Here is a 25506-nt window from a genome sequence, read left to right on the forward strand (position 1 = left end):
CATCATTCATTTGTGAAAGTAGATGATATAATTGTTAGTGAATGTGCAATGAGGAACTTGAATGTTAATGACAAAACTTGCAAATCTTTTTTTGAGATTATTAGTATTAAAGAGGAAAGAAAATAATTTGAACACCATGAGAAAAAGTATTTTCTGCATAATCATTACCTTAAATGACACTTTTAAAAATCTAAGAAATTATTGAAGCTACTTTTACATACAAAGCTATGGGCATAACCTCTGTTCTCTGAAGGTAGAATTAAGCATAATTAAAGGTAGAATTAAGCATAACACATTGAGCAGATATATGTATGTTGCACATCTTATTTGTTCTTTTTTATTGTTAATATCTCAGGCTTTTCTTTAAAAAGAATTCTAATTCCTGTGCTTCATCTGATATCTTGTCTCAATGACTGAAGTTTCCTTTCTCTGCTCTTTGTTGCTCTGCTTTTTGCTCTGTGCTGTTTCTTGGTGCTGCATTTGTCCTTGGCTGTCATGGTGTGGGGGTACAGACAGGCTTATATGACATGAAGCTATGGATACACGTGTGCGTTAATTCTACTATTGAATATTAATCACTTCAGGTAATTTCCCATTTATTAAGTTAAATTTTGCTGACATGCAAGGATTGGGGAGAGAACTTTTGTTGTATTTTAAATTGTTTTCAGTGGAAAACAATTTTAGTTTTTTGGGCTTTTTCTCTTTCCGATAAGTATAATCATATATGTGCTACTAAAAATATTCAACTAAAATTTATGATTAATTTGCTACCTTATTTGTAAATATACTATACCTTACTATAATTCTTTTTTTTCTTTTCTTTTTAAATAAATCTTTATTGTTCAGATTATTACAGATGCTCCTCTTTTCCCCCCCCATAGCTCCCCTCCACCTGATTCCCCCCCCACCCCCCCCACCCCCCGCAACCCCATGCCCTTACTCCTACCACTGTCCTCATCCATAGGTATAAGATTTTTGTCCAATCTCTTCCCGCACCCCTCACGCCCCCTTCCCTCCAAGAATTGTCAGTCCACTCCTTTTCTATGCCCCTGATTCTATTATATTCATCAGTTTATTCTGTTCATCAGATTTTTTATTCATTTGATTTTTAGATTCACTTGTTGATAGACATATATTTGTTGTCACTTTGTTTATAATTTTTATCTTTACCTTTTTCTTCCTCTTCTTAAAGAATACCCTTTAGCATTTCATAATACTGATTTGGTGGTGATAAATTCATTTAACTTTTTCTTGTCTGTGAAGCTCTTTGTCTGACCTTTAATTCTGAAACAGCCTTGCCGGGTAGAGCAATCTTGGTTGTAGGTTCTTGCTGTTCATCACTTTGAATATTTCTTGCCACTCCCTTCTGGTCTGCATAGTTTCTGTTGAGAAATCAGCTGACATTCATATGGGTACTCTCTTGCTGCTTGTAAGATTCTCTCTGTCTTTTGCCCTTGGCATTTTAATTATGTTTCTTCATGTGGTCCCCTTTGGATTCCTTTTTTTGGGGGTTCTCTGCACTTCTTGGACTTGTAAGTCTATTTCTTTCACCAGGTAGGAAAAGTTTTCTGTCATTATTTCTTCTAAGAGGTTTCCAATATTTTGCTCTCTCTCTTCTGGAACCCCCATAATTTGGATGTTGGTACACTTGAAATTGTCCCAGAGGCTCCTTACATTATCTTCATATTTTTGGATTCTTTTTTATTTTTGCTTTTCTGATTGGGTATTTTTTTGCTTCCTCATATCTCAAATCTTTGGTTTGATTCTTGGGGTCCTGTAGTCTGTTTTTGGATTTCTATATATTAATATTCTTTATTCCAGACAATGTATGCTTAATTTCTGACTGGTCCTTTTCCTTTTTTTTTTTTTTTTTTTGGCATTCTCATTAAGATCTCTGAAGGTCTCACTAAGTTCCTCAGAGGTCTCACTAAGTTTCTCGGTGGTTTCTAGAAGATTCTTGAGTAATGTTATAACTCTATATCCAGTAATTTGCTTTCCTCCATTTCTTTCATTTGTGACATGTTTCTTTATCTCCGCATTTTGGCTGCTTCCCTGTGTTGATGGAGTGGCTTTGTGTGGTATGTGACCTATAGGGCCCAGTGGCTCAGCCTCCCCAATCGCCTGAGGTGAACACTCTTGGTGCACCCCTTTGTGGGCTGAGTGCACAGTCTTGTAGAGCCTTGGTTGCTATTGGTACACTGGGAGGAATTGACTTCCAGGCCAAGTGGCTGTGAGGATCAGCTGTGTCTATAATGGAAGAATTGCTGTGCTAGAGACACCTTTATGGGGCAGGACTTGCTTCAGTGGGGCTTTGGTGCTGAGTCTGCCTCTTGAGTGTGTCATTTATGCATGTGAGGAGTTGAAATCTGGTGTTGTCCCTTGCTGACCTCTAGGTACACTGGCTCCTGGATCTCCAAGGAGGTGCAAGTCAGCAACTGCCTGAGGCTACCCAGCAAGAACTACAGTGAGATCTGCAGATTTCTCCTCTTTGTTTGGGGTTTAGAAGTTTTGGAGCACTTACCCAACTGCAGCTTGTTAGGTTAAGCTGCAAAGGGCAGGCCATTCATATGCAAAAGCCGCTGCTTTAGTGGGTTTGTAAATTGGGTGGGGCAGGGTCTCAGGGAATCACCAGAGCATAGCAAACAGCGATTGCTGCCAGTCAGCTGTCTCTGTGTCTCCGCATTTCCGCGTCCCTGCATCTCATGCCCCCGCTCGGTAAATAATGATTCCTGCGAACACCTCTGCGAGAAAGCCACACTCACTTTCCCACCCGATGCCAGACAGTCCAGCTTCTCCCTGTAGGAGTCTGGGTCACCAGAGTCTTGCTGGAAACTGAGTTCAGAGCAATCAAGATCTTTTATCTCCCTTTCAGTTGGAAAAAATAGCACACCCAGTTGCCAGACTGATTTGCACACCTCCGTACCTCTGCTTTTCTACACCTCTGAACCTCCTTCCTGGTCTCAGTGTGCATTTTTCTTTCCTTTTAGTTGTAGAACTTCTACTCAGCCAGCTTTCCCTTGGTTCTAGGGGATAGTTGTTTTGGTTTTTAGTTGTAGTTTTGGTATGGTTGTGAGAGGCAGCACGTACAGGTATTTACCTTATACCGATACCTTGGTTTCTCCCTTACTATAATTCTTTAAAAAAATATTTTATTGATTTTTTTACAGAGAGAAAGGGAGAGGAATAGAGAGCTAAAAATATTAATGAAAGAGAAACATTGATCAGCTGCCTCTTACACTCCCCCTACTGGGGATGTGTCCACAACCAAGGTACATGCCCTTGACCAGAATCAAACGTAGGACTCTTTAGTCTTTAGGCCGACGCTCTATCCTCTGAGCCAAACCAGTTAGGGCCCTTACTATAATTCTTATTTTGTGGTTGGTTTATAGCATTATTGTTTTCAATGGTTTTATAGTCATTAAAGCTTTCAGTGTTCCAGCTGTTGAGGTGGTTTTTGCTTGCTAAAACTGATCTGAATTATTATTTTTTTAATTTTATCTTTATTATTGCAAGTATTACAAATGTCGTCACCCTTTTCCCCACATTGACCCCCTCCCTCTCTATTTCTGTCCCCACCCCAGGCCTTCACCCAAATATTGTCTGTGTCCATGGGTTATGTATATAAGTTCTTTGATTGTTCTCTTCTCACCCCTCCCCCCCTTCCATCTGAGGATCCTGTCTTTTGCATACCTCCATGTCTCTGGATCTATTTTGTCAGTTTGTTTTGTCCATTAAATTCCACATATAAGTGAGCTCATGAGATACTTGTCTTTCTTTGACCGGCTTATTTTGCTTAGCATAATACTCTTTAGGACTTTCCATGCTGCCTCAAAGGGTAAGAGATTCTTTTTTATTGCTACATAGTATCCCATGGTATACTGGAAGTGGGATCACTAGGTCAAATGGCAGTTCCATTTTTAATTCTTTGAGGAAATTTCACACTGTTTTCCATAGTGGCTGTACCAGTCTGCATTCCCACCAGCAATATACTAGGGTTCCTTTTTTGCCACATCCTCGCCAGCACTTTTCATTTGTTGATTTATTTCTGGCAGAGGTGAGGTGGTACCTAATTGCTGTTTTAATTTGCATCTTTCTGATGATTAGTGACTGAGCATTTTTTCATATGTCTCTTGGCCATTTGTATGTCCTCTTTGGAGAAGTGTCTATTTAGGTTTTCTGCCCATTTTTTGATGGGATTGTTTGTCTTCCTTTTGTTGAGTTGTATGAGTATTTTATATATTTTGGAGATTATCAGATGTTGGCAATATGCTCACCCTTAAAGGGGTTTCCTTTTCATTTTTTTATCCTGATTTCTTTTACTCTGTTGAAGCTTTTTATTTTGATGTAGTCGTGTTTGTTTCTTTTTTCCTTTGTTTCTCTTGCCCTAGGCATTGTATCAGTGTAAGTTTTATTATGAGAGATGTCTGATAATTTGTTGCTTAAGTTTTCTTCAAGGATTTTTATGGTTTCACGACTTACACTTAAATCTTTTTTTTTTTTTTTTTTAATATTTCTTTATTGATTTCAGAGAGGAAGGGAGAAGAAGAGAGAAAATCAATGATGAGAGAGAATCATTGATCAGCTGCCTCCTGCACACACACACACACACACACACACACACACCCCAAACTAGGGATCGAGCCCGCAACCCAGGCATGTGCTCTTGGCCAGAATCGAACCTGGGACCCTTCAGTCTGCAGGCCAAAGCTCTATCCACTGAGCCAAGCCGGCTAGGGCTAAATTTTTTATTCATATTGAGTTTATTGTTGTGTATGGTATAAGTTGGTGGTCTAGTTTTATTTATTTACATGTAGCTGTCCAATTATCCCAATACCATTTATTATAGACTGTCTTTACTTCATTGTATGCTCTTGCCTCTTTAATCAAAAATTATTTGGGCATAATGGCTTGAGTAGATATCTGGGCTTTCTGTTCTTTACATTGATCTACATGCCTATTCTTGTGGCAGTACCAGGCTGTTTTGATTGATCTGAATTCTTAAGTGAAAAGCTACCTGCATAGTTACAGAGTCACGTATGAATCATTGAAAGTCAACATAAGGCTAAGTTACAATCCTGTTTGTAATTTTATTTTATCAAGTAGAAATTTTTATGAGACTTTCATTTTGAAGCCACCTTATTTTATTTCCTCCTGTATGTTTTCTAATACTTATAAATGAGATGGATTGCACTTAGGAAATACCAAGAAAGTAATATTGTGGTATGAAATCATTTCACCAGGAATAATAATAATAATAAATACTCCCCTTATTCCTCTAAATTTTTAAATTTGTCTCCTTTAATAGAAAAAAATCTCCTAGCAATCCTGTGTAATTGACATAAAGATTCCAATAGTTGGAGAAGAAATTTCAGATCCCTTTTTCATGTTTCTTTTCAGCTGCATTTCAAATGGCTGAAGCCCCTGTACTGAATTTACAGTTATTGTATATCTCTGTAGAGTTTCTAATGATGCCATTTTATATTTCTGGAGACTTTATAGCCCAGATGCTTAAGTTACTCTTTTCATTAAGAATTATCTTGTAGAATCTTTTCCACTTGGTACCTGATACTGAGTCACTTGTTCGGGAGCATATCTGGGCTTGATCAGTTTACTCAGTTCCCAGTCTAGGGTCCTTTCACGGCACCACAGTGTTTAGCAGCCTTTCTGAAGGAGCCAATAGAAACATGACAAATTAGTCATTCTCATGGCATTTAAAGAAGTTTAGTTCTTTTTGTTATATATTAGGCAAACCCAATGTTTAACCAACAGTGTAACAAGTGGTAGTGGAAAGTATAAGACACTGTATTTTTTATGTGTTTTCATTGATGTTCTTTATAAAAGGATTGTCTAGTAATTGGCCTTAGTTTGGTTTTAAATGATATAATTTTAAAGCCAAAATAAACTTTCAAAAACTTCATTTTTAAATAATTTCAAACTTATAGAAATGTTGCAGAATAGTAGAGAATTCTTAAATAACTTTAATTTAGATTTGCTCACTTTTTGTCTCATTTGTTTTCTTTCTATATGGATATTTATTTTTTGTAATCATGTGCAAGCAAGTCAATATATCTTGCCCTGTTACTGCTTAATACTTTTCTTTCATAACCACAGTATAGTTACCAAATTCAGAGTCCAGAGTGCTAACCATTACACAATGGAACCAACTATAGTTACCAAATTCAATTGATAGACTGCTTTAATCTATAGTCTGTGTTCCAATTTTGTTAATTATTGTGATGTCCTTTGTGGTACTTTAACTCCCTCTCTTTATTCTCCTTTAACCTGGCACAGTTCCTCATCCTTTCCTTGTCTTTCATGACCTTGAACCTTTTGAAGAATTCAGTCCAGTTATTTTGTGGAATGCTCCTATGTTTGAGCCTGCCTCATACACCATGTGATTAGATTAGGTTATGCATCCACGGCTCTGCTACAAAAGTGATATTGTTTCCTCAGATTTTCATGTGGCAGAGGCACACAGTGTCTGCTCCTCATTGGTGAGGTTAGTTTTGATCATTAGTCTCAATGTTTGGTTTCTCTTAGTTACTGTTACTCCCTTGCAGATAATTTATCTGTAAAGAGACACTGGGAGGCTGTGCAGTAATAGCCTCTGTCTTATCACATTTTCTCTTTTAAATTTTGCATCCATTGAAGATTCTTGCCTGAACCAGTCTTTACTGTGATGGTTATAAACTGGTGGTTTTACCAACTCTATACTCCCTCCACATTTATAAGATGGTATTCTATCATATATCCTTTAGGCATGCCTCCTCCATGTTGTTGTTTTGTATTTTTTTAGGGAAAGGAATAGAGAGATAGAAACATCGACCAGCTGCCTCCTACATGCCCCTCCTGGGGATGGAGCCCACAATTGGGCAGGTACCCTGACCAGAAATCAAAGCCGTGACTTCTTGGTTCATGGGTTGACGCTCAACCACAACCACACTGGCCGGGCTCTATCGTGTTTTGGAGCACTTCCTTTCTTGCATAATAAAATGTTCCTGGCTTACTCTTATACCTTCCCTTCCTAAACTCTGGAATCAGCCATTTCTTCAAGGATCCTAAGTTTCTTTTAATGGGCAATACATTTTAGAAACAAAGGTTTGGGCCATAGGTGTGTTTACTACTACCAAGGTGTTACTGCTTCTAGACCTTTTCAGCAGAGCTAGAAATATATAAAGTAGAAATACTTCTGATTCCAGTCAACCCCACAGGTTTTTCTTTGCCTTCCTTCATTATTATTATTATTTTTAAAAAATATATTTTATTGATTTTTTACAGAGAGGAAGGGAGAGAGAGATAGAGAGCTAGAAACATCGATGAGAGAGAAACATCGATCAGCTGCCTCCTGCACACACACACACACACACACACACACACACCGGGGATGTGCCCGTAACCAATGTACAGGCCCTTGACCGGAATCAAACCTGGGACCCTTCAGTCCACAGACCGATGCTCTACCACTGAGCCAAACCGGCTTTGGCAATTATTATTATTTTTTTAAATTCTTTGTTCCACAGTAAGAATTTTGGCTCCCAGAAATATTGTCACATTTACTCATTTGCTCAGACCTGAGTGATACATAATTTCAGAATTGCTACATCCATTCCCCTGTGAAAAACAAACCCCCTAAGGATTTCAGGAATTGACTGTTACCCCCAGACTTAGAGTATATATTCAAAATAATGTGTTCCAAAGTTACTTGTATGAGTCCTCCCATCCTTCTAGTGTGGTTATGCTATTCATATGAAATAGAGTTGGTTTCATTTGTTTCTGTTTACATTCAATTTTACAATAGTTACTTCCCCTCCCATATTCCCATCAATAAAATTACTTTATTGATGCATTTTTATGAATATTTAGAAATTAGGGCTTTTCTAAAAACAGAAACTATAACAAGCCATATTTAGAAAAGTTTCTCTATCCCTTCCATCCTATTTTGCCCCACCTTATGTAGGTAACAAGTTTTGTTTTTGTTTAAATACTCCTTCATTTCTTTTTGCAAAAGCAAGAAAGTATAAGCTTGTTTTATTTCCCCTTTGTACACAAAAAGTAGCATTCTATAGATACACTCCAAAAGACATCTCATCCAATTCTATTAATTTTCAGATAAGGAAATTAGGGTTCAGTGCTTTCAAATGTATAATGGTTGGTATTCCTGTTCCTACTGTTCTTTGCTTCTTACTATTTTTAAAATGTTCTGTGTGCTTTGTAAATTTTCCTTTTCTCTAGGTTTAATTATGTAGATAAGTGTCATTTTCTTTCGAAATGCTATAGCTAGATTGTAAGTATATGAAAACATTTCTATGTAAGCCTGCATTGTTTTTTTCACAGGTGGTCAGTCTGACCAAGGCTATGGGTCTAAGGATGAACTTATAAAGGATGATACAGAAATTAATGTGCCTGAAGAACAAGTAGCAAGAGAATTGATAACTAAAACAAAAATGCAAACAGAAGGTAAGTACTGATATTTTCTAGCTTTACTTAGAAAAATACCTGTGTTAACTAAAAGTGTTATTTGATAATTTAGTTGATAACTTTTAGAAGTGTAAAGTCTGAGCTTGTAAGATACTATGTACCATTATATGTATATGATAGGTTTTAATAGTATCTGAATTTTAGAATTTAAGAGGTCTTTAAAGATTCAGTAGTTTAGCCGTCTGTGACTCATTAAAGTATCTATTTGCGAAATATATATAACTACAATACTTTGTGACAGAACCAAGTCTAAACTTTGAGTCATCAAACTTGTATTCTAGTGTCTCCTTTATTTTAAAATACTAAGTCCTTCAAATATCTAAGTGGATATTTTTTATTGGTGGGTTAAATAGTCTTTGTGGTTTCTTGTTTTTGTGTGTGTTTTTTTAATGGAACTCATTGAGGTAGAAATGATTTGTGGTAATCATTTTATAGAAATATGGAGGAATATTTTGGCTTTATGGTAATAAGATGTTCTTCCTATCTTTTTACACTAAAGTATACTTTCTTTGCCCTGGACAGTATGGCTCAGTGGGTTGGATTATCATCTTGTACACCAAAATGTGGGGGGGTTTGAGTCCCGGTCAGGGTGTGTATGGGAGGCAACTGAATCAATTTCTTAAGTATACTTTTTTCATTGATGTAACCTATTTTATGCTCCAGTTATGCAGAAGCAAGCCCATCTCCTACTTGACAAGTGATGAGTATAACTGAAGGCCTGAGCATTATTTAAGAATGCTCAAGTTAGGATTATTGAATGCTAAAATAAAACTTTTATCTTAGTCAATACTGGCAGCATTTATGGAATAAAGTAAATCAGACATAACTAGTCAGTAATAAAATAGTCATATATTCATCCCCACTTGGAGGTAGAAAACTACATAGAATGTATTAAAATCAAATATATGGTTTCTTTTCAATATTGGCACAATTAGGAACGATAACATCCAAATGTTTTTTCCCCAGATGTCTCTGCTGTGGTGGCAAAACATACACAAGCTAGTGGAGAGCCACACAGTCCAACTGAGCCTCCTGCGTGGGGCAGCAGTATTGTGAAAGTTCCATCTGGTATATTTGATGTCAATGGCAGAAAAGGCAGCACTGGTGAGTCTTTATGTGTTGGTTATTAAATATTTAAAATACACTTCTACAGATATACATGTGCCTAATGACAGTAAAGTGTTGACTTAATTACAGTATAATGAACATGCTGAAGAGCCAGAAGTAAGTTTAAATCCTATAAATGAACTAATATTTAAAGATTTTTAACTTTTAAAAAGAGAGGTTTTTAGAGTTTTTAGTTATTTGGAATACCTTTTCTTGTAGGAGTGCCTGTTCAGTTTGGTTCCACTCTCTCATAATAGGTAATGAGAAGGGACTATAGGGACTCCTTTTCTCATTAAGAACAGAGATGAAGCCTGGCTGAGTGGCTCAGTGGTTGGTCGTCGACCCATGCACCAAAAGATTGCCAGTTCCATTCCTGGTCAGAGCACATGCCTGGGTTGTGGGCTTAATCCCCAGCAAGGAGTGTACAGAAGGCAGCCAGGCAGTGTTGATGTTTCTCTCTCATAGATTCTCTATCTCTCTCTCCCTCTCATTTCCTCTCTCTAAAAATCAATAAAAAAATATATTTAAAAAAAAACAAGAGATGCAGTGATGTGATCAAATTCAAGTGCACTTATGAATGGTAGTATAATTCCTGTCACTGAAGGGAAATGGAAAAAAAATGATTGACATCATTTACTATCTACACAAAATGCCAGTGGGCCTTTAATTTTAGCCCAGTTGTTTTGTTTTGTTTTTTATAATATATTTTATTGATTTTTTGCAAAGAGGAAGCGAGAGAGATAGAGTTATAAACATCGATGAGAGAGAGTCACTGATCAGCTGCCTCTTGCACACCCCCTACTGGGGATATGCCCGCAACCAAGGTACATGCCCTTGACCGGAATCGAACCCGGAACCCTTCAGTCCACAGGCTGACGCTCTATCCACTGAGCCAAACCGGTTTCGTTAGCCCAGTTGTTATAAGTACCCTGAGCCACTTACTTGTGATTAAGTATTTATAATGAATAATTGTTATGTGTGACTATCTTGAATTTGAGTTTACTAATTTCAAATATGTTATAGCCTCCAAAGTACTCTTTTATTTTTTGGTGTTAATGTCAACTCTCTTGTCTGTAAGTGTATCTATTGTATGACTTTATAGAATTTAATTTGCCTAGCTTTTTAAATCTATGTAGTAATACTTCTTATTCCTGAAGTCTTTTTATTTTTTGTATTTACTGTGACATAAAGTCAGTTCATTTTTTTGTGTGTGGGGGTGAGGGAACAGCACACAGGAGGTGGAGCTAAAAGTTTTTTGAACAAATAATTGATATATGTTCTATATCCCATTTTCCTAACCTGCTGTTAGCCGGTTAAAAAAAAAGGGGGGGGGGGAGGGCAGAGTTTTCTTCATCAAAGGGTTAGAATCTTCTCAGAATACTGAAATGGATGTGGTCTGGAAACTGGTGTGTTTCCTTCCCTTTTTACTCATCTTATTTCCATGTTACATTCTGATCTAGGCAGATTTATGTTATTAAGAAAGGAGGTGGTAATGGGGCTTTTCCCAATACATCAAACAGTTAATTCATTTTAAAATTGGACAAAATGTTCTACTAAATTTCTGCAGATACTATGAGAACCAGTAAATTGTAAAAATCTGTTTCTTAAATATTGGTAAAAGTTTTCAAAGCAGGTACAAATTTGTAAAATATGCTTAAAAATATCTCTGAATGCTTATTATTAGTTCTATTTAATTGGTATGATTATAATTATTAGTTGGTACCAATTTGGAAGATTAAAAAGAAGCTTGGGCCTGGTTGTGTGGCTCAGTTGATTGAGCATTGTTCCATACACTAGGAGGCTGCTGGTTCAAAACCTGGTTAGAGCACATGCCCAGGTTGCATCTCAGCCCCCAGTAGGGGGTATGTAGGAAGTAGCCCATCTATGTTTCTTTCTTTTTGATGTTTCTCTTTCCCTCTCCCCTCTTCTCTCTAAAACCAATAAAAACATATTTTAAAAATCAAAAGAAAAAGAAGCTTGAAATCAGTTTGGAAAATTAAAAAAGAACCTTATTAAAGATTTTTCCTTCAAATCTCTCAAGTCATAATGCTTTTTGTTTTTAATCCTCACCAAGGATATTTTTTCCTATTGTTTTTTTAGAAAGAGAGGGAGAGAGGGAAGATGGAAAGGGAAAAAAGGAGGGAGGGGCCGAAACCGGTTTGGCTCAGTGCATAGAGCCTCGGCCTGTGGACTGAAAGGTCCTGGGTTCGATTCCAGTCAAGGGCATGTACCTTAGTGCGGGCACATCCCCAGTAGGGGTTGTGCAAGAGGCAGCTGATTGATGATTCTCTCTCATCGATGTTTCTAACTCTCTATCCCTCTCTCTTCCTCTCTGTAAAAAATCAATAAAATATATTTTTTTAAAAAGGGGGAGGGTGGGGAGAAAGGGGGGGAAAGAGAGAGAGAGGAGGGAGAGAGACACACTGATGTGAGAGAGAGACATCTATTGATTGCCTCCTGTATGCACTCTGACCAGAGCCAGGGATTGACTACAACCCAGGTATATGCTCTTGATGGGAATGGAACCCTTTGGTCCAGGGGCCAGTGCACTAACCGCTGAGAAAATGGGCCAGGGCAGTCATGCCTTTAAAAAAAAAAAAAAAAAAAAAAAAATATATATATATATATATATATATATATATATATATATATATATATATGTATATATATTGATTTCAGAGAGAGGGAGAGATAGAAACATCAGTGTTAAGAGAGAATCTCTGATCGGCTGCCTCCTGCATGCCCCCTACAGGGGATTGAGCCCCAAACCTAGGCATGTGCCCTGACCCTGGATCGATGTGGCCTCCTGGTTCATAGGTTGACACTCAACCACTGAGCCACATCAGCTGGGCCAGAATATATTTTTAAAGTTGGATACTAAACCCTTAAAATGTAGATCTATATTTATAAATGAGATATATTTTAATAAACAGCACAGGTATATATTGCATGATCTTTTTTTAAAGTGTGTGTGTATTGCATAGAAGATGAAAGGCAGATTATACATTAAAATCTTATCTCTGGGAGGCAGGGTTGAATGGAGTTTTTTGTACTTTTTTTTTTTTCTGTATGCTTTCTTTTTACCCTCTAAATATTCTGAATCTTTTACGGAGTATGTGTAACTTTCAAGAAATCAGACAGTTTTAAAATAAAATATTATTTTAGTCATCAGATTAATTTTTAATACTGTACTTTCTCTTTTAGGTAGTACATCAAATGCGGTATTTTCTACTCTGGATCCAATTGAAGATACAGTCTTTGGTGAAGTTACTAATCTCAAGAACGGTGATAAAGGAGAAAAGAGACAAAAGCATTTTCCAGAGAGGAGTTGTAGTTTTAGTTCTGAAAGTCGAGCAGGAATGTTGCTAAAGAAGAGCAGTTTGGATTTGAATTCAAGTGAAGTAGCTATCATGATGGGAGCAGATGCCAAGATTCTCACAGCTGCACTGACATATCCTAAGACTTCTCCACTTCATATTGCAAAAACCCATAGCTTTGAGAGTGTTGGCTGTCATCTTGCTGATACTAGGACTCGTGGGCCTGAAAGCACTTGGGATTCTGAGCACAGATCTTCAGTGTTGGAGATGCTTGAGGAAAGCCAAGAGCTCCTAGAACCTGTGACTGATGACAGTATAGCTACACCTGCTATGACAAAGGATACACATGACAGTCTACAAAATGATAGTGACAGTAATCAGTCCAGAGACTTAAAAGCAGAGCCCAAAGATCTAATAAATAAAAGAAGTAGTTTATATGGTGTTGCTAAAGCTGTTGAGAGGGAAGATGTTGAAACTGGACTGGATCCTTTGTCTCTTTTAGCCACTGAATTTATAGTAGAAAAAACTGATTCTGAAGATAAGTTGTTTTCTCCAGTTATTGCACGTAATCTGGCTGATGAAATCGAAAACTATATGAACCTCAAGAGTCCCCTGGGTAGCAAGTCTTCTAGTATGGAATTACACGGAGAGGGAAACAGAGAGTCTGGCACTACCACTGCACTTATTCACCCTTTAGAGAGGCGATCAAGCCTACCTTTAGATCCTGACCCACCAGCGCAGGAAAAGCCTGAAAGTGAAAAGAGCTCCCCTGCAGTGTCCAGGTCTAAAACTTTCACTGGGCGTTTCAAGCAGCAGACTCCCTCTCGAGGTCACAAAGAACGTCCAACTTCGTTATCAGCACTGATGCGTTCTTCACCACATGGCTCATTGGGTTCTGTGGTAAATTCTTTGTCAGGGCTAAAGCTGGATAATCTACTCTCAGGGCCCAAGATAGATGTCTTAAAATCGGGTATGAAACAAGCAGCGACAGTAGCCAGTAAGATGTTGGTTGCTGTAGCGACTGCCTACAGCTACTCAGATGATGAGGTAAGAATGTTTTATGTGTGTAGTCTTATCTGATATTAGAATGTTTATAGTATTTTTAATATACAAATTATTATTTAGAGATTTCTGTAACTTTGATGTTTATATTTTAAAATTTTGTATATATCTCATTTCTTTAAATGACTTGAACCTACATGTAAGGAAATAAATAATGAAATAGAATATCAGGGCTATATAATTGCATAGATCAATACATTTAGTTCATTTCTTTGAAAGCACTAATGATTAATGTTTTAATTTAATAATGGTGCCATGTTATATTGGCATAGCATTTCACTTTTTAAATAAATTTACCTTTGTTTTCTTTTTAATATATATGAGCTCTTTTCACAGCTTGATCCATAGATTTCATACTGCATAACAAAAACTGGTAATTGTTTTAAAAATAATTTTAAAGAGAATTAATGTTATATCTTCTTATGACAATAGAAGTGAGGAAATTTTGCTTATTTCATAGAAAACTAAAATTTTGCTATTGTGTTTAAAGAATCATAGTATTTTAGTAGAAAAAACAGATCTATAAATGTTTATTATTATTAGCACTATGTTCTAGGTATTGCCATAAGTTACATATTTATTTTTATACATGAATATACATGCTCACTTACGTTTAATTTTTGTAGCAATCCCATGGGTTGGTACTACTATCATCCCCATTTTATAAATGAGGTATCTGAGATTTAGAGAGATTAATTAACTTCCCCAAGTCATACAACCTAGTGAGTGGCAGAACTAGGATTTGAAGTTTCGGAGATTGGCTCTAGAGTTCATGCTGTTGACAACTATAGTAGCAAAAAAGGGACCAATATCTTAGAAAATGTTCCTGTGGGGACTGTCCAAAAAGAGCAAAGCAGATGATATCTTAAGTTGGGTTTTGATAGATAAATTGAAAGCTTTGGGTTAGTCAAAGTGATCAGAGGACAGAATGTGTATTTGAGAGAATAATGGGAAAAGTATGAAGGCTTAAAACATTCATTTTCAAGATAATATAATCAATTTCAGGTTGCTAAAATTCTAAATAGTAAGTAGAAACAGGAAATTAAATTGGACAGATAAGATTTGTATACTATTTGAAGGAAAACTTTATAGGCAAACTTAATTGAATTAAAAGTACGGTATTATAACACAAATTGTATGTTACATTTGAAGAGCTTACAGGTCAGTTAAGGAAAGACTAAATAAGCTAGCCTCAAAAGTATCTTAACCTGGCATTATTTTTAAAAAAAAGGTGAGCTGTTTTATATTTGAAATTTTATCTAACAGTGTTTTTAAAAAGCTTTATACAGAGTAATTTGGACTTGGAATATATGATTGTAAATTCCAAATGGTCACGGAACTTAATTTTTCTTTTCAATGCTATAGCCCCAATACCAGTGCCTGGCAAAGCAAATAAGATATACCTAATCAATAATTTCAAAGGAAGAAAAGAATAAAAAATCTATTAAATGTTTATTGTGTAAAAGTAGCTCAAGGGAATTCATTAGTGTAGCTTATATAAAATTTAAAGCATTCTGAATGTTTAAGATGTGCCAAATACGTAATAGTACATCAGTAAATTGGATTAGTATGGAGGGGTTTAAATAATGTCATTCAGTCTCATTAAATCGTCTACAAATAAATTGCATAAGCAGAATAGATTAAAAAACAATAGATTTAAAACAATTTCTATTTTATAAAAATTTATTATGCATATTTTAAAATTAGGAGGATATACATCAAGGTTTGTTTGTACTCTGGGTATTGCTATCAGTGCTTTTATTCCCTGTTTTGCATATCTATATTTAAAATTTTATCATTTGATATGGTTTTATAAAACAGAAGACACAAGTCTTCTTTAAAGCAAAAATTAAAAAGACCACTTATTGAGATGTTTTATTTAAACTAAAGCATCAATAATCACGATGGTGAAGGACTAGTGTTTGGAACTTTATTCATAATATCTCTACTGTTGATGGTTGTTACTCTGAAAATCATATTTCCAAATGAAAGTCTCACAACCTTATTTTAAATGACTTATATTTTCAGATGATATAATTAAATGTTAGAGAAGTAATTTTTATAAGGTCAGACACCTAATATGTGATGGGGAGCCAAGATTTCACTCTGGCTCTGACTAAAGCTCCCACTCGCTTGTGTTGCCATCCCCCATCCCACTGGACAATGAACTCCTAGGGTTCCTTCATTTTATGATACTGAATATTGATACCCCAAACATAACCAGGGGCCCAGCAAAATCTTAAAGTATAATATAGGTCATTGCTTGAATATTTTCAAGTTTGGAAGGGAAATTACAAATAATAGAAGAAGTTCATAGTTTTGAAAAATATGGGGGAATGATTTATTTAGGGATTATAAAGGAGTTTCATTCTGAAAAAGGTAAATATATTCTCATTAATGAAGGTATTATTTATGTGTGTGTGGTTTTGTGTTTTGTTTTGTTTTTTCAATTAAAGGAGGAAACTAGTAAAGATTACAGCTTCCCAGCTGGCCTTGAAGATCATGTTTTGGAGGAGAATATGTCACCTAACACAAGTATCTCAGCATTGGTGGCCAGTGAACTTACCCAGAGTAACACAAGCCTCGGCAGTAGCAGCAGCAGTGGAGATATAGGAAAATCCCATTACTCAGCAGGTATGGGAAGGACTGTCCTGTCTTCTAATATGTGCCCTTACCTTTCCCTTCTCCCATCACACACAAAATAAGCCTCATTTGATGAGATGATCTCACAAATAGATTTTAAATATAGCCACATCATACTGTCACTGTTATTTTATACGGTCTACAAATACTAGTTAATGATTTTAGTTGTGTATATTTGTGGATTATATCATTCGTTCTTAAACTTCAGTGAGTATCAGAATCACCTAGGTAGAGAATATATGATTATTCACTATATGATTCTTTCAACTTCTCAGGACATTTGAACTTTTTCATAATAGAAATCTGGGTAAAATAGAATTATAATTTTAAAAAATAACAGAACTAAGACATTTCACTGTTACAGCAGAGGGACTCTCAACTCTGGTATTCAAGCAGAAAACTGGTTAAAAATACACAGACCCTATCCCACAGACTCAGTCTCAAAAATTTTAGCCTAGAACTTAAGCATAATGTACATATTTTTAAGTAAATTCCCCAGGTGATTCTGATATGGATATATAATAAACCTTTTTATATTGAGCCATTTGAAAATAAATAGCAGGTGTCATATACTTCCCCCTAAGTGCTAAAGTATGCATTTCCTAAGAGTAAGGACATTCTCTTACATAATGTGATATGATGGTTACTTCTTTCTAGGAGAACTTCTACTTCCAAGAGGCATAAAAGGGCAGGACTTTGACAAATCAGATCATGGTTCTTCTCAAAACACCAGCATGTCTAGCATCTTTCAGAATTGTGCAATGGAGGTAAAAGTTCTTATTTCTGCTCATGATAAAGTGGCTGTGACCATATTTTTATTTCAAAAGTGACATTTAACAGAATCCTATGATACCCTTGTCAACATAATAAAATAAATATATTTTTTAATTTGTTTGATATCTTTATAAGCAAGGCAATAAAACTGGTAGATAAAGTAATTGAACTCCTAATTCCAAATTTGATCAACAAAAGAAATAAAATTCTGTTTATTAAGGTAGAATTGTCTCTTAAAGTTGTCACTGTGACGCTTTTCAGTGTCTACATGTTTCTGCTCTTAGGTTTTGATGTCAAGTTGTTCACAGTGCAGAGCTTGTGGAGCCTTAGTTTATGACGAAGAAATTATGGCTGGATGGACAGCAGATGATTCCAATTTGAATACAACTTGCCCATTCTGTAAAAGCAACTTCTTGCCTCTTCTTAATATAGAGTTTAAAGACTTCAGAGGCTCTGCAAGGTTAGTACTGTAAAAGTTCCCTTTAGAGGTAAGTAACCCCCAACCGTATGACTCCTGGGGAAAGAGTGAAATATTCATGGTATGTTCCAGGTGTTCTTTCTTTTCTCTCCATCACTTTCTATATTTGAATAGAAAATAATAGTAATATAGAAGATTACTTTTCCATTTTATTTAACATATAATTGGCAGTTAATTCTTATAGCTAAACTTTATAGATAATTGAAATCTCCAGTGTTAGTCATTACTATAAACTTTTTGCCACAGTGACCTTAATTATATCTTCTAGCAACAGACAAAAAGATGGAGGTGGGATGCTTGAACTCTTCTTCTTAAATGGTAGTCAGTCCTCTGTACAGTAAAATGACCAAATTCTGAACAGTGAGAAGGAGTCTAGCTGATCTATAATCATCCATTAAGTAATTGAGAGTTTGGTAATTAAGCTAACCTAAGTAATTGTACTTAATATTTTATTTATATTATTGAGCACTTCATATTGTCCACTTTTAACTGCTTTTAAAAAGCATCCGCCGAAACCGGTTTGGCTCAATGGATAGAGCGTTGGCTTGGGGACTGAAGGGACCCAGGTTCGATTCCGGTCAAGGGCATGTACCTTGGTTGCGGGCATATCCCCAATAGGGGGTGTGCAAGAGGCAGCTGATCGATGACTCTCTCTCATCGATGTTTCTAACTCTGTCTCTCCCTTCCTCTCTGTACAAAATCAATAAAATATATTTTAAAAAAAAATCCAATTGTATACGTGTTTCCTTTTTATTTTTCCTTTTGGCTTCAGGTGTGGAGCTGAGTGAAATCATACTCTAATTTCTAATGTAGTATCAGTGGTTGTATAAGGGCCTTTTTTATTATCTTCCTCCCCCTGCCCATTTCCATTCCCATTGCTTTGTCCAACAAAGACATTGTTCTGTCTGTGATATATCCTTGAATATATATCCTTATAAAATACGTTGTTTTGTAGGATTATGTATTTTTAACTTACATATTAGAATAATGCTGAAAGTCTCTATTTTTGTAATCATTCAGTTTAAAATCTGAGTCGCTATATGTAAACCTAGTTGATTTGTTTTCTCCTGTTGGAAGTTAATACCTCATTTTACTTTTCTGTTATCCTTGTGTTGGATATTTCAGTTGCTTCTAGTTCTTTGTTGCTATAAATATCACTGCAGTGATACAATACAATGTAAAATACATTTCTACTTCTGGACTTGTGAAGTAGTTTCTCCCAGAATAAGTCTTAGGAGTGAGACCATTGGGTCATTTCATACATGATTTCAATAAACCCTGGAAGATTTGTTTCCCAGGTGGCAACACTCCCAGTACTAGTTTCTAAGGATTTTCATTTCTACATCTCCTTACCAGCATTTGGTATTACCACTTTTCTGATTTTTATATTCCAATTGGTATTGGTGTTATCTCATTCTTGTTTGAATTTCTTTGAATACTAGAGTTTGAATGCCTCTTCTTATACTTGTTATTCCAGGACTTTCTATGAATTGCCTGTACCATTACCTTTTTTACATTAAGCTTTCTTTTTCTTATTGACTTCTACCTTGAATATTCTTGAAATTAACTTACAGAAGAGAAATAATTAATTTTGCTGTCCTCACCCATTAATCTTAAATGTTATGATTTGTGTTTTTCAAGTCTTGTCTTAAAAGTTCCTTCCCATCTGCAGAACTTGAAAATTTTCTCCTGAACGTTCTTCTGATGTTTAGGTCTTTCATATCACATGCACCTCAAATTCCCATGTATACACTGTTCTCTTCTTTTTGTCAAGATCATATTATTTTTATTATTATTTGTGTTGTGTTTATAAATTCCCTCATGTAGAATTTTTTTTCTTATAGTTATATTTATTTTTTAAATTATAAAATTTCAGAGTAACTTTAAGTTCCTTAAAAATATTTCATCTAGAGTTTTTATTGGATTTTCATTAGATTTATAGATTAACTTAGGAAAAATAGACATTTTCAATACTCTCATCTGTGAGCATGGTATATAGCTTCATTTAAAAAAAATTTTTTTATGTACTTTTATTCTCCATAAATCTTGTACTTTTTGTTGAGTAACTGTGTTTCTTAAGCTATTGTGTAATCTTATTTTATATTTTCTAATTGAAAAGGAACATAATTGATTTCTTCCCAATATGTCAGAATGGAAAATTTCTAACTTACAATTGTTTAAAGAATTTTTTCTTGCAGTGACACCCAAATATCCACCCCTATATTCTACAATTAACATTTTACTGTACTTGCTTTATTACCTATTTATCCCTCCAGCCAAAAGTAAAATGTAGACATTTATATACTTCTTCAAAATACTTCAGTATGCATATAATTACTGGATTTCAGTATTTTTTTTTGACGTAAAGTTAGTATATAGTAAAATGTACAAATTGAGAATGTATACATTTGTATAAATTCAAACCTTTATCAAGATATAGAACATTACTACTACCTCAGAAAGTTCTCTTAATGCCCCTTGCAAGGCCCAGCCCTCACCCTGACTATCCCCCAACCCCCCCGAGAAAGAGAGAGAGATAAGGAAAATAAAAAATGAATTAATACAGGGGAGAGGAAAGGACTAGAGACAAAATGGAGATTTTATAAGGGGAAAAAAGAGGTATTATAAACAATTACAGGTTGATACGTGTTAAAATGCTGCTGTTGCTTCTCTTTTTAAACTCAAAATTAATGTAACATTTTGCTTTTTATCTTCCTTCATAGTGTTAATGATTTTCAAAAACTGAAGGAATCATATATTGAACTATAATGACCTCCTCTAGATCTTTCATTTGAATAGTTTAGGACAGGAGAGAAAGAATGAAAGCAGGAGTGTGTGAGTTTGAAATAGGCAGTATTTCTATGGGTTATATAATTCATTAATTACTGTTTTACCGTAAAGTGATTCTAAATATGAAAGTTAGAGGACTTTAGCATTTATGAAGTTTTTTTTTATTTGGACTGCTCCATATTTTTTAGCTTTTTCCTGAAACCAAGTACCTCTGGTGACAGTTTACAAAGTGGCAGCATTCCATTGGCAAGTGAGCCTTTGGAGCCTAAACCTGTATCCAGTTCAGCAGAACCTGACTTGATCAACTTGATGGGTTTCCGGAAACATAACCAGACCATAACTGAAGAAACAAGCGCTGCAGTTGAATCAAGGTACCATATGGTATAGAGAACTCCTCACAATAAGTTGGACATTCTTGCAAAAATTCCATCTTTAAAGATAACCTGACTCCTGTAGGTATAATTCTGGCATTTAAATTGTATGCTAGGCATAAACACTAAAAATAAAAAAGTGAGTTTTGGTCTCTATCCTTAGGTGGATCATAGCCTGATAGAAATTAAATACTTGTCAGTCTATATGACTTATTTGCATGCAGCACAGTTCTTCTATATGATTTTGTTTAATAAAGATGAAATAATATTTGAATAGAGCAACTGAATGGGCACTTAATCTGTTTTAAATGAAACCTGTTGTCTACCATATATCCTTTTCCCAACCTTCACCAGTCATTGACTCTATCCTAAGAATGCCTGAAGAAAATTTTATTTAAAAAAATATTTTAAAAAAATTTATTTTAGGCCCTTAGCTGTTTTGACTCAGTGAATAGAGAGTCAGCCTGTGGACTGAGGAGTCCCAGGTTAAATTCCGGTCAAGGGCACATGCCTGCATTGATGTTTCTATCTCTCTTTCCCTCTCCCTAACTCTCTGAAATCAATAAAGATATTTAAAAAAAAAAAAAAATGTTTTGCTGAAACCGGTTTGGCTCAGTGGGTAGAGCGTCGGCCTGCAGACTGAAAGGTCCCAGGTTCGATTCTGGTCAAGAGCATGTACCTTGGTTGCGGGAACATCCCCAGTAGAAGGTATGCAGGAGGCAGCTGATCGATGTTTCTCTCTCATCGATGTTTCTAACTCTCTCTCTCTCCTTCTTGTAAAAAAAATCAATAAAATATATTAAATAAATAAAAATGTTTTTAAAAACTTGATTTTAGGGAGAGAGAAATATTGATGGCTATCTCCTGCACTCCCCTTACTGGGAATAGAACCCACAATCTCAGACATATATTCTGACTGGGAATTGAACTGATGACCTTTTAGGGCATGAGCTAATGCTCAACCAACTGAGCCACAATGGCTAGGGTGAAAATGTTATTCTTATCAGTCAGTAATGAATCCTCTTAAATATATTTAATAGACTAAAATTCATTGTAGAAAATACTCCAATTCTACAGATTTAGATTATTTTACAGAACCAATTTTCATTTTTTTTAAAGTGATGAAATAAAGAATGCCAGCGGAGATATTCAAACTATGGAAATTTCACCTGTACCTAATAGTTTATCAAAGCGGAATGTATCTTTGACTCGAAGTCACAGTGTTGGAGGTCCATTGCAAAATATTGACTTTTCCCAGCGACCATTTCATGGCATTTCAACAGTTAGTCTTCCAAACAGTCTGCAGGAAGTTGTGGTATGTAACAACATTATAATTATATTGTGTATTCTTGTAAGAATGTATTAGCACAGTACATAATTCTGTAGGAGATTTAAATGACATGAAAAACGATAAGAATTTTTTATAAACAGAAGGTATGTACAAAAATATGTACAAAAATAAATGGAAGAGTAACATAAATGAGTCCCTTTGAGTCAAGATTCAGTAATTTTAAACTTATAGCCATACTTCTTTCATGACTTATATCTTATTCACATCACTACAAATTATTTTGAAAGAAATTTTAAACATATATTTCATTTGTAAATATTTCAGTAAGTATCAAACTAAAAATAATAATTAACATTAAGTGACTCAGTTTTTGTTCAAATTTCTAATTGTTTAAAAAATGTCAAGTATGTTTATAGTTTGAGGACTCAGGATCAAAGAAGGCCCATGCATTGCAATTGATCTTTTTTTTTAATCTTTCTTAATCTGTACACTTTCCTTTTTCCTCTTGCAATGTATTTAACAACCCTATAAATTGGTAATTTTGCTTAGAAGATTGGTCAAATTCAGGTTTTTTTGTTTTGTTTTGCTGTTTATTTTTGTAAGACAATATCATTAGTGGCCGTATGTTCTTCCAGTGGAGACACGAACTGTCTTTGTGATTTAGTAGCTATTAATGCCCCATTGCCTAGATCAAGTTATTCATTTGGAGCTTATAAAATGATGATAGTCTGATTCTGTCATCTTTATTATATGGAATAAATCTATGAAGAGAAACTTCCCTTAGGTCTTCTGTTTGGTTTTCTAACGATGCAGTTTGTATTAGAAAGGCAGTCCACCTTCCCCTTTTTATTAACCAATTTTCAGAATAACAAGTTGGGTTCTTAGCATTCTTCAAGGTGACCCATTAATTTGGGGAAATAGAGTGTCATTATGAAAAATTGATTTTTAACATTTATGTTTACATCCATTGTTGTTATCCTTATTGATATTAATTGCATTATCCCATCTTTGCTCAGCTAGAACTCTCTACACTGTAGGGGTGTCGAACTCAATCAGAGAACGGGCCAAAATCTAAAATCCAGCCTAAATCGCGGGCCGAATGGTTTACTGAACAGTCATAAACTGACAATGTCATAAACTGACAGCGGAGTGCAGTGATGACAGCGCGGTGTGGGCCACATTGCAAGGCCTGGCGGGCTGGATTTGGCCCGCGGGCCTTGTGTTTGACACATGTGCTCTACAGAATGATGCCTTATTCCTTGTGACACAATTCTAGTAGTCTTTAAATTTATTTTTTAAATTTTCTTGCTTTCTTTTATGACAAGATGTTTCATGCTCATGTATTATTTTCCTTCTGCAGATCTAGAGTCTGCCATTTCTCTAAGAAACACTGGTTCCTTTTAGAGGGAGATGATATTTAGATACCTCACACTGGATACTAGGGTTATAAAGTCTAGGTGGTTGTTTTTATTCATTATTTTATTTATAAAATTGCTTTTTGTTGCAAGTGTATAAATGATTTAGATATAATTTTAAAAGGGGTCAAAGAACATTAACACAAAAAATTGCCCCATCTCTTTAGAATTAACACATATTTTTTGGTATCATCATTGTAAAACGTATGAAATGTAAACATCTATTAATTTTTAAAATTGACAAAAGAAAAATCAAATCATACACAGCCCATTGCTCTTATCAACTCCATCATGTTTAAAATAGGATCTGGCCCTAACCTGTTTGGCTTGGTGAATAGAGCCTCGGCCTAAGGACTGAAGTTTCCCAGGTTCGATTCGGGTCAAGGGCATGTACCTTGGTTGCAGGCACATCCCCAATAGGAGGTGTGCAGGAGGCAGCTGATCAATGTTTTTCTCTCTCATCAATGTTTCTAACTCTCTATCCTTTTCCCTCTCTGTAAAAATATCAATAAAATATATTTTAAAAATAAAAATAAAATATGGTCTGTTATATGGGTTATTAATTTTATCTTAGCTAACTGAAAGGTAATTATGATTAAGTATTTTTTGTTAGGTTTTCATTAGGATGTCCTGCATGTATCAATTGCCAGAAAATAACTGATTTTGAAGAGATAGAGCAGCATAATCTCTTTAAGAAAAACTTTTATTTTTTATTTTTTAAATTTATTTCAGAGAGAGGAAGGGAGAGGTAGAGAGAGAAACATCAATGAGAGAGAACAACTGATTGGCTGCCTCTACAAGCCCCATACTAGGAATTAAGCCTATAACCCAGAGCCCTAACTGGGAGTCAAATTGTGACCTCCTGGTTCATAGGTTGATGCTGATCCACTGAGCCATGCCAGCAGGACAGAGAAGTACTCTTAAACATACCAAATTAAATAGATAATATTCACTTTTTTTTTTTTTAAGGATCCTTTAGGAAAAAGACCAAATCCTCCCCCTCTTTCTGTGCCCTACTTGAGTCCTCTAGTGCTTCGTAAAGAACTTGAATCTTTGCTAGAAAATGAAGGCGATCACGTGATCCACACATCCTCTTTCATCAATCAACATCCGATTATTTTTTGGAACCTTGTATGGTATTTCAGACGTTTGGACCTTCCTAGTAACTTGCCAGGACTTATCCTCACATCTGAACATTGTAATGGAGGTATACAGGTAGAGTGTCAACTTCTATACTTACATTACATTGGTATAGGCTAGGATGAGGCTTAAAGTAACAAAGTATACAATAGTGGCTTAACAAGATGCAGGTTATTTCTCTCACTTAAAAGTTTGGATAGGTGGTCTAGGGATGTTACTGTTAGGGACCTGAGGTGCTTCTGTCTTTTTGCTCAGCTGTACATGACCTCCGTTTCCAAGTTCTACACCAGGATGGCTGACTCTCTTCTAAGTTGTCACATTCACATTCCAGTTAACAGTAAGGAGAAAAATTGATAGAAAAGAGTATGTCTTTCATTCTTTAGGGACAGTTTCTGCAGGTATACATATTTCCATATGTAGTCATTTATCCTGATCGTAGTTATACGGTCATTTCTAGTTGCAAGGAGGCTAGAAAAGGTAGCTTTTGTTTTGAACTATCATATTCCCAGATGACATTCTCACAGCAACCTTATTTTAAAAAGACTCATATTCTGTACAGCTGAAATGAATACAAAATACAGTTGAAAGAAGAATAAGGACCCATATTATCCATATTTTTCAGATGTATAATTAAGTTAAA

The 25506-nt window shown here is 35.4% G+C and overlaps 1 protein-coding gene across 4 annotated transcripts in view; it reads left to right on the top strand.

The window, feature by feature from the left end:
- Window positions 1-25506, top strand: part of DENND4C (DENN domain containing 4C) — a 112722-nt gene that overhangs the window by 73371 nt on the left and 13845 nt on the right. For all 4 annotated transcript variants that reach the window (XM_084898070.1, XM_084898071.1, XM_084898072.1 and 1 more), the window contains 9 exons: window positions 8335-8457; window positions 9445-9582; window positions 12790-13949; window positions 16421-16598; window positions 17265-17374; window positions 17666-17841; window positions 20838-21020; window positions 22140-22335; window positions 24696-24941. In XM_084898070.1, the coding sequence (XP_084754196.1) occupies window positions 8335-8457; window positions 9445-9582; window positions 12790-13949; window positions 16421-16598; window positions 17265-17374; window positions 17666-17841; window positions 20838-21020; window positions 22140-22335; window positions 24696-24941 (2510 nt within the window). The remainder of the gene's footprint in view (window positions 1-8334; window positions 8458-9444; window positions 9583-12789; window positions 13950-16420; window positions 16599-17264; window positions 17375-17665; window positions 17842-20837; window positions 21021-22139; window positions 22336-24695; window positions 24942-25506) is intronic.

The sequence above is a fragment of the Pipistrellus hanaki genome, assembly GCF_964339955.1.
Source record: "Pipistrellus hanaki genome assembly, chromosome: 11".
In the NCBI taxonomy this organism is placed as follows: Eukaryota; Metazoa; Chordata; class Mammalia; order Chiroptera; family Vespertilionidae; genus Pipistrellus; species Pipistrellus hanaki.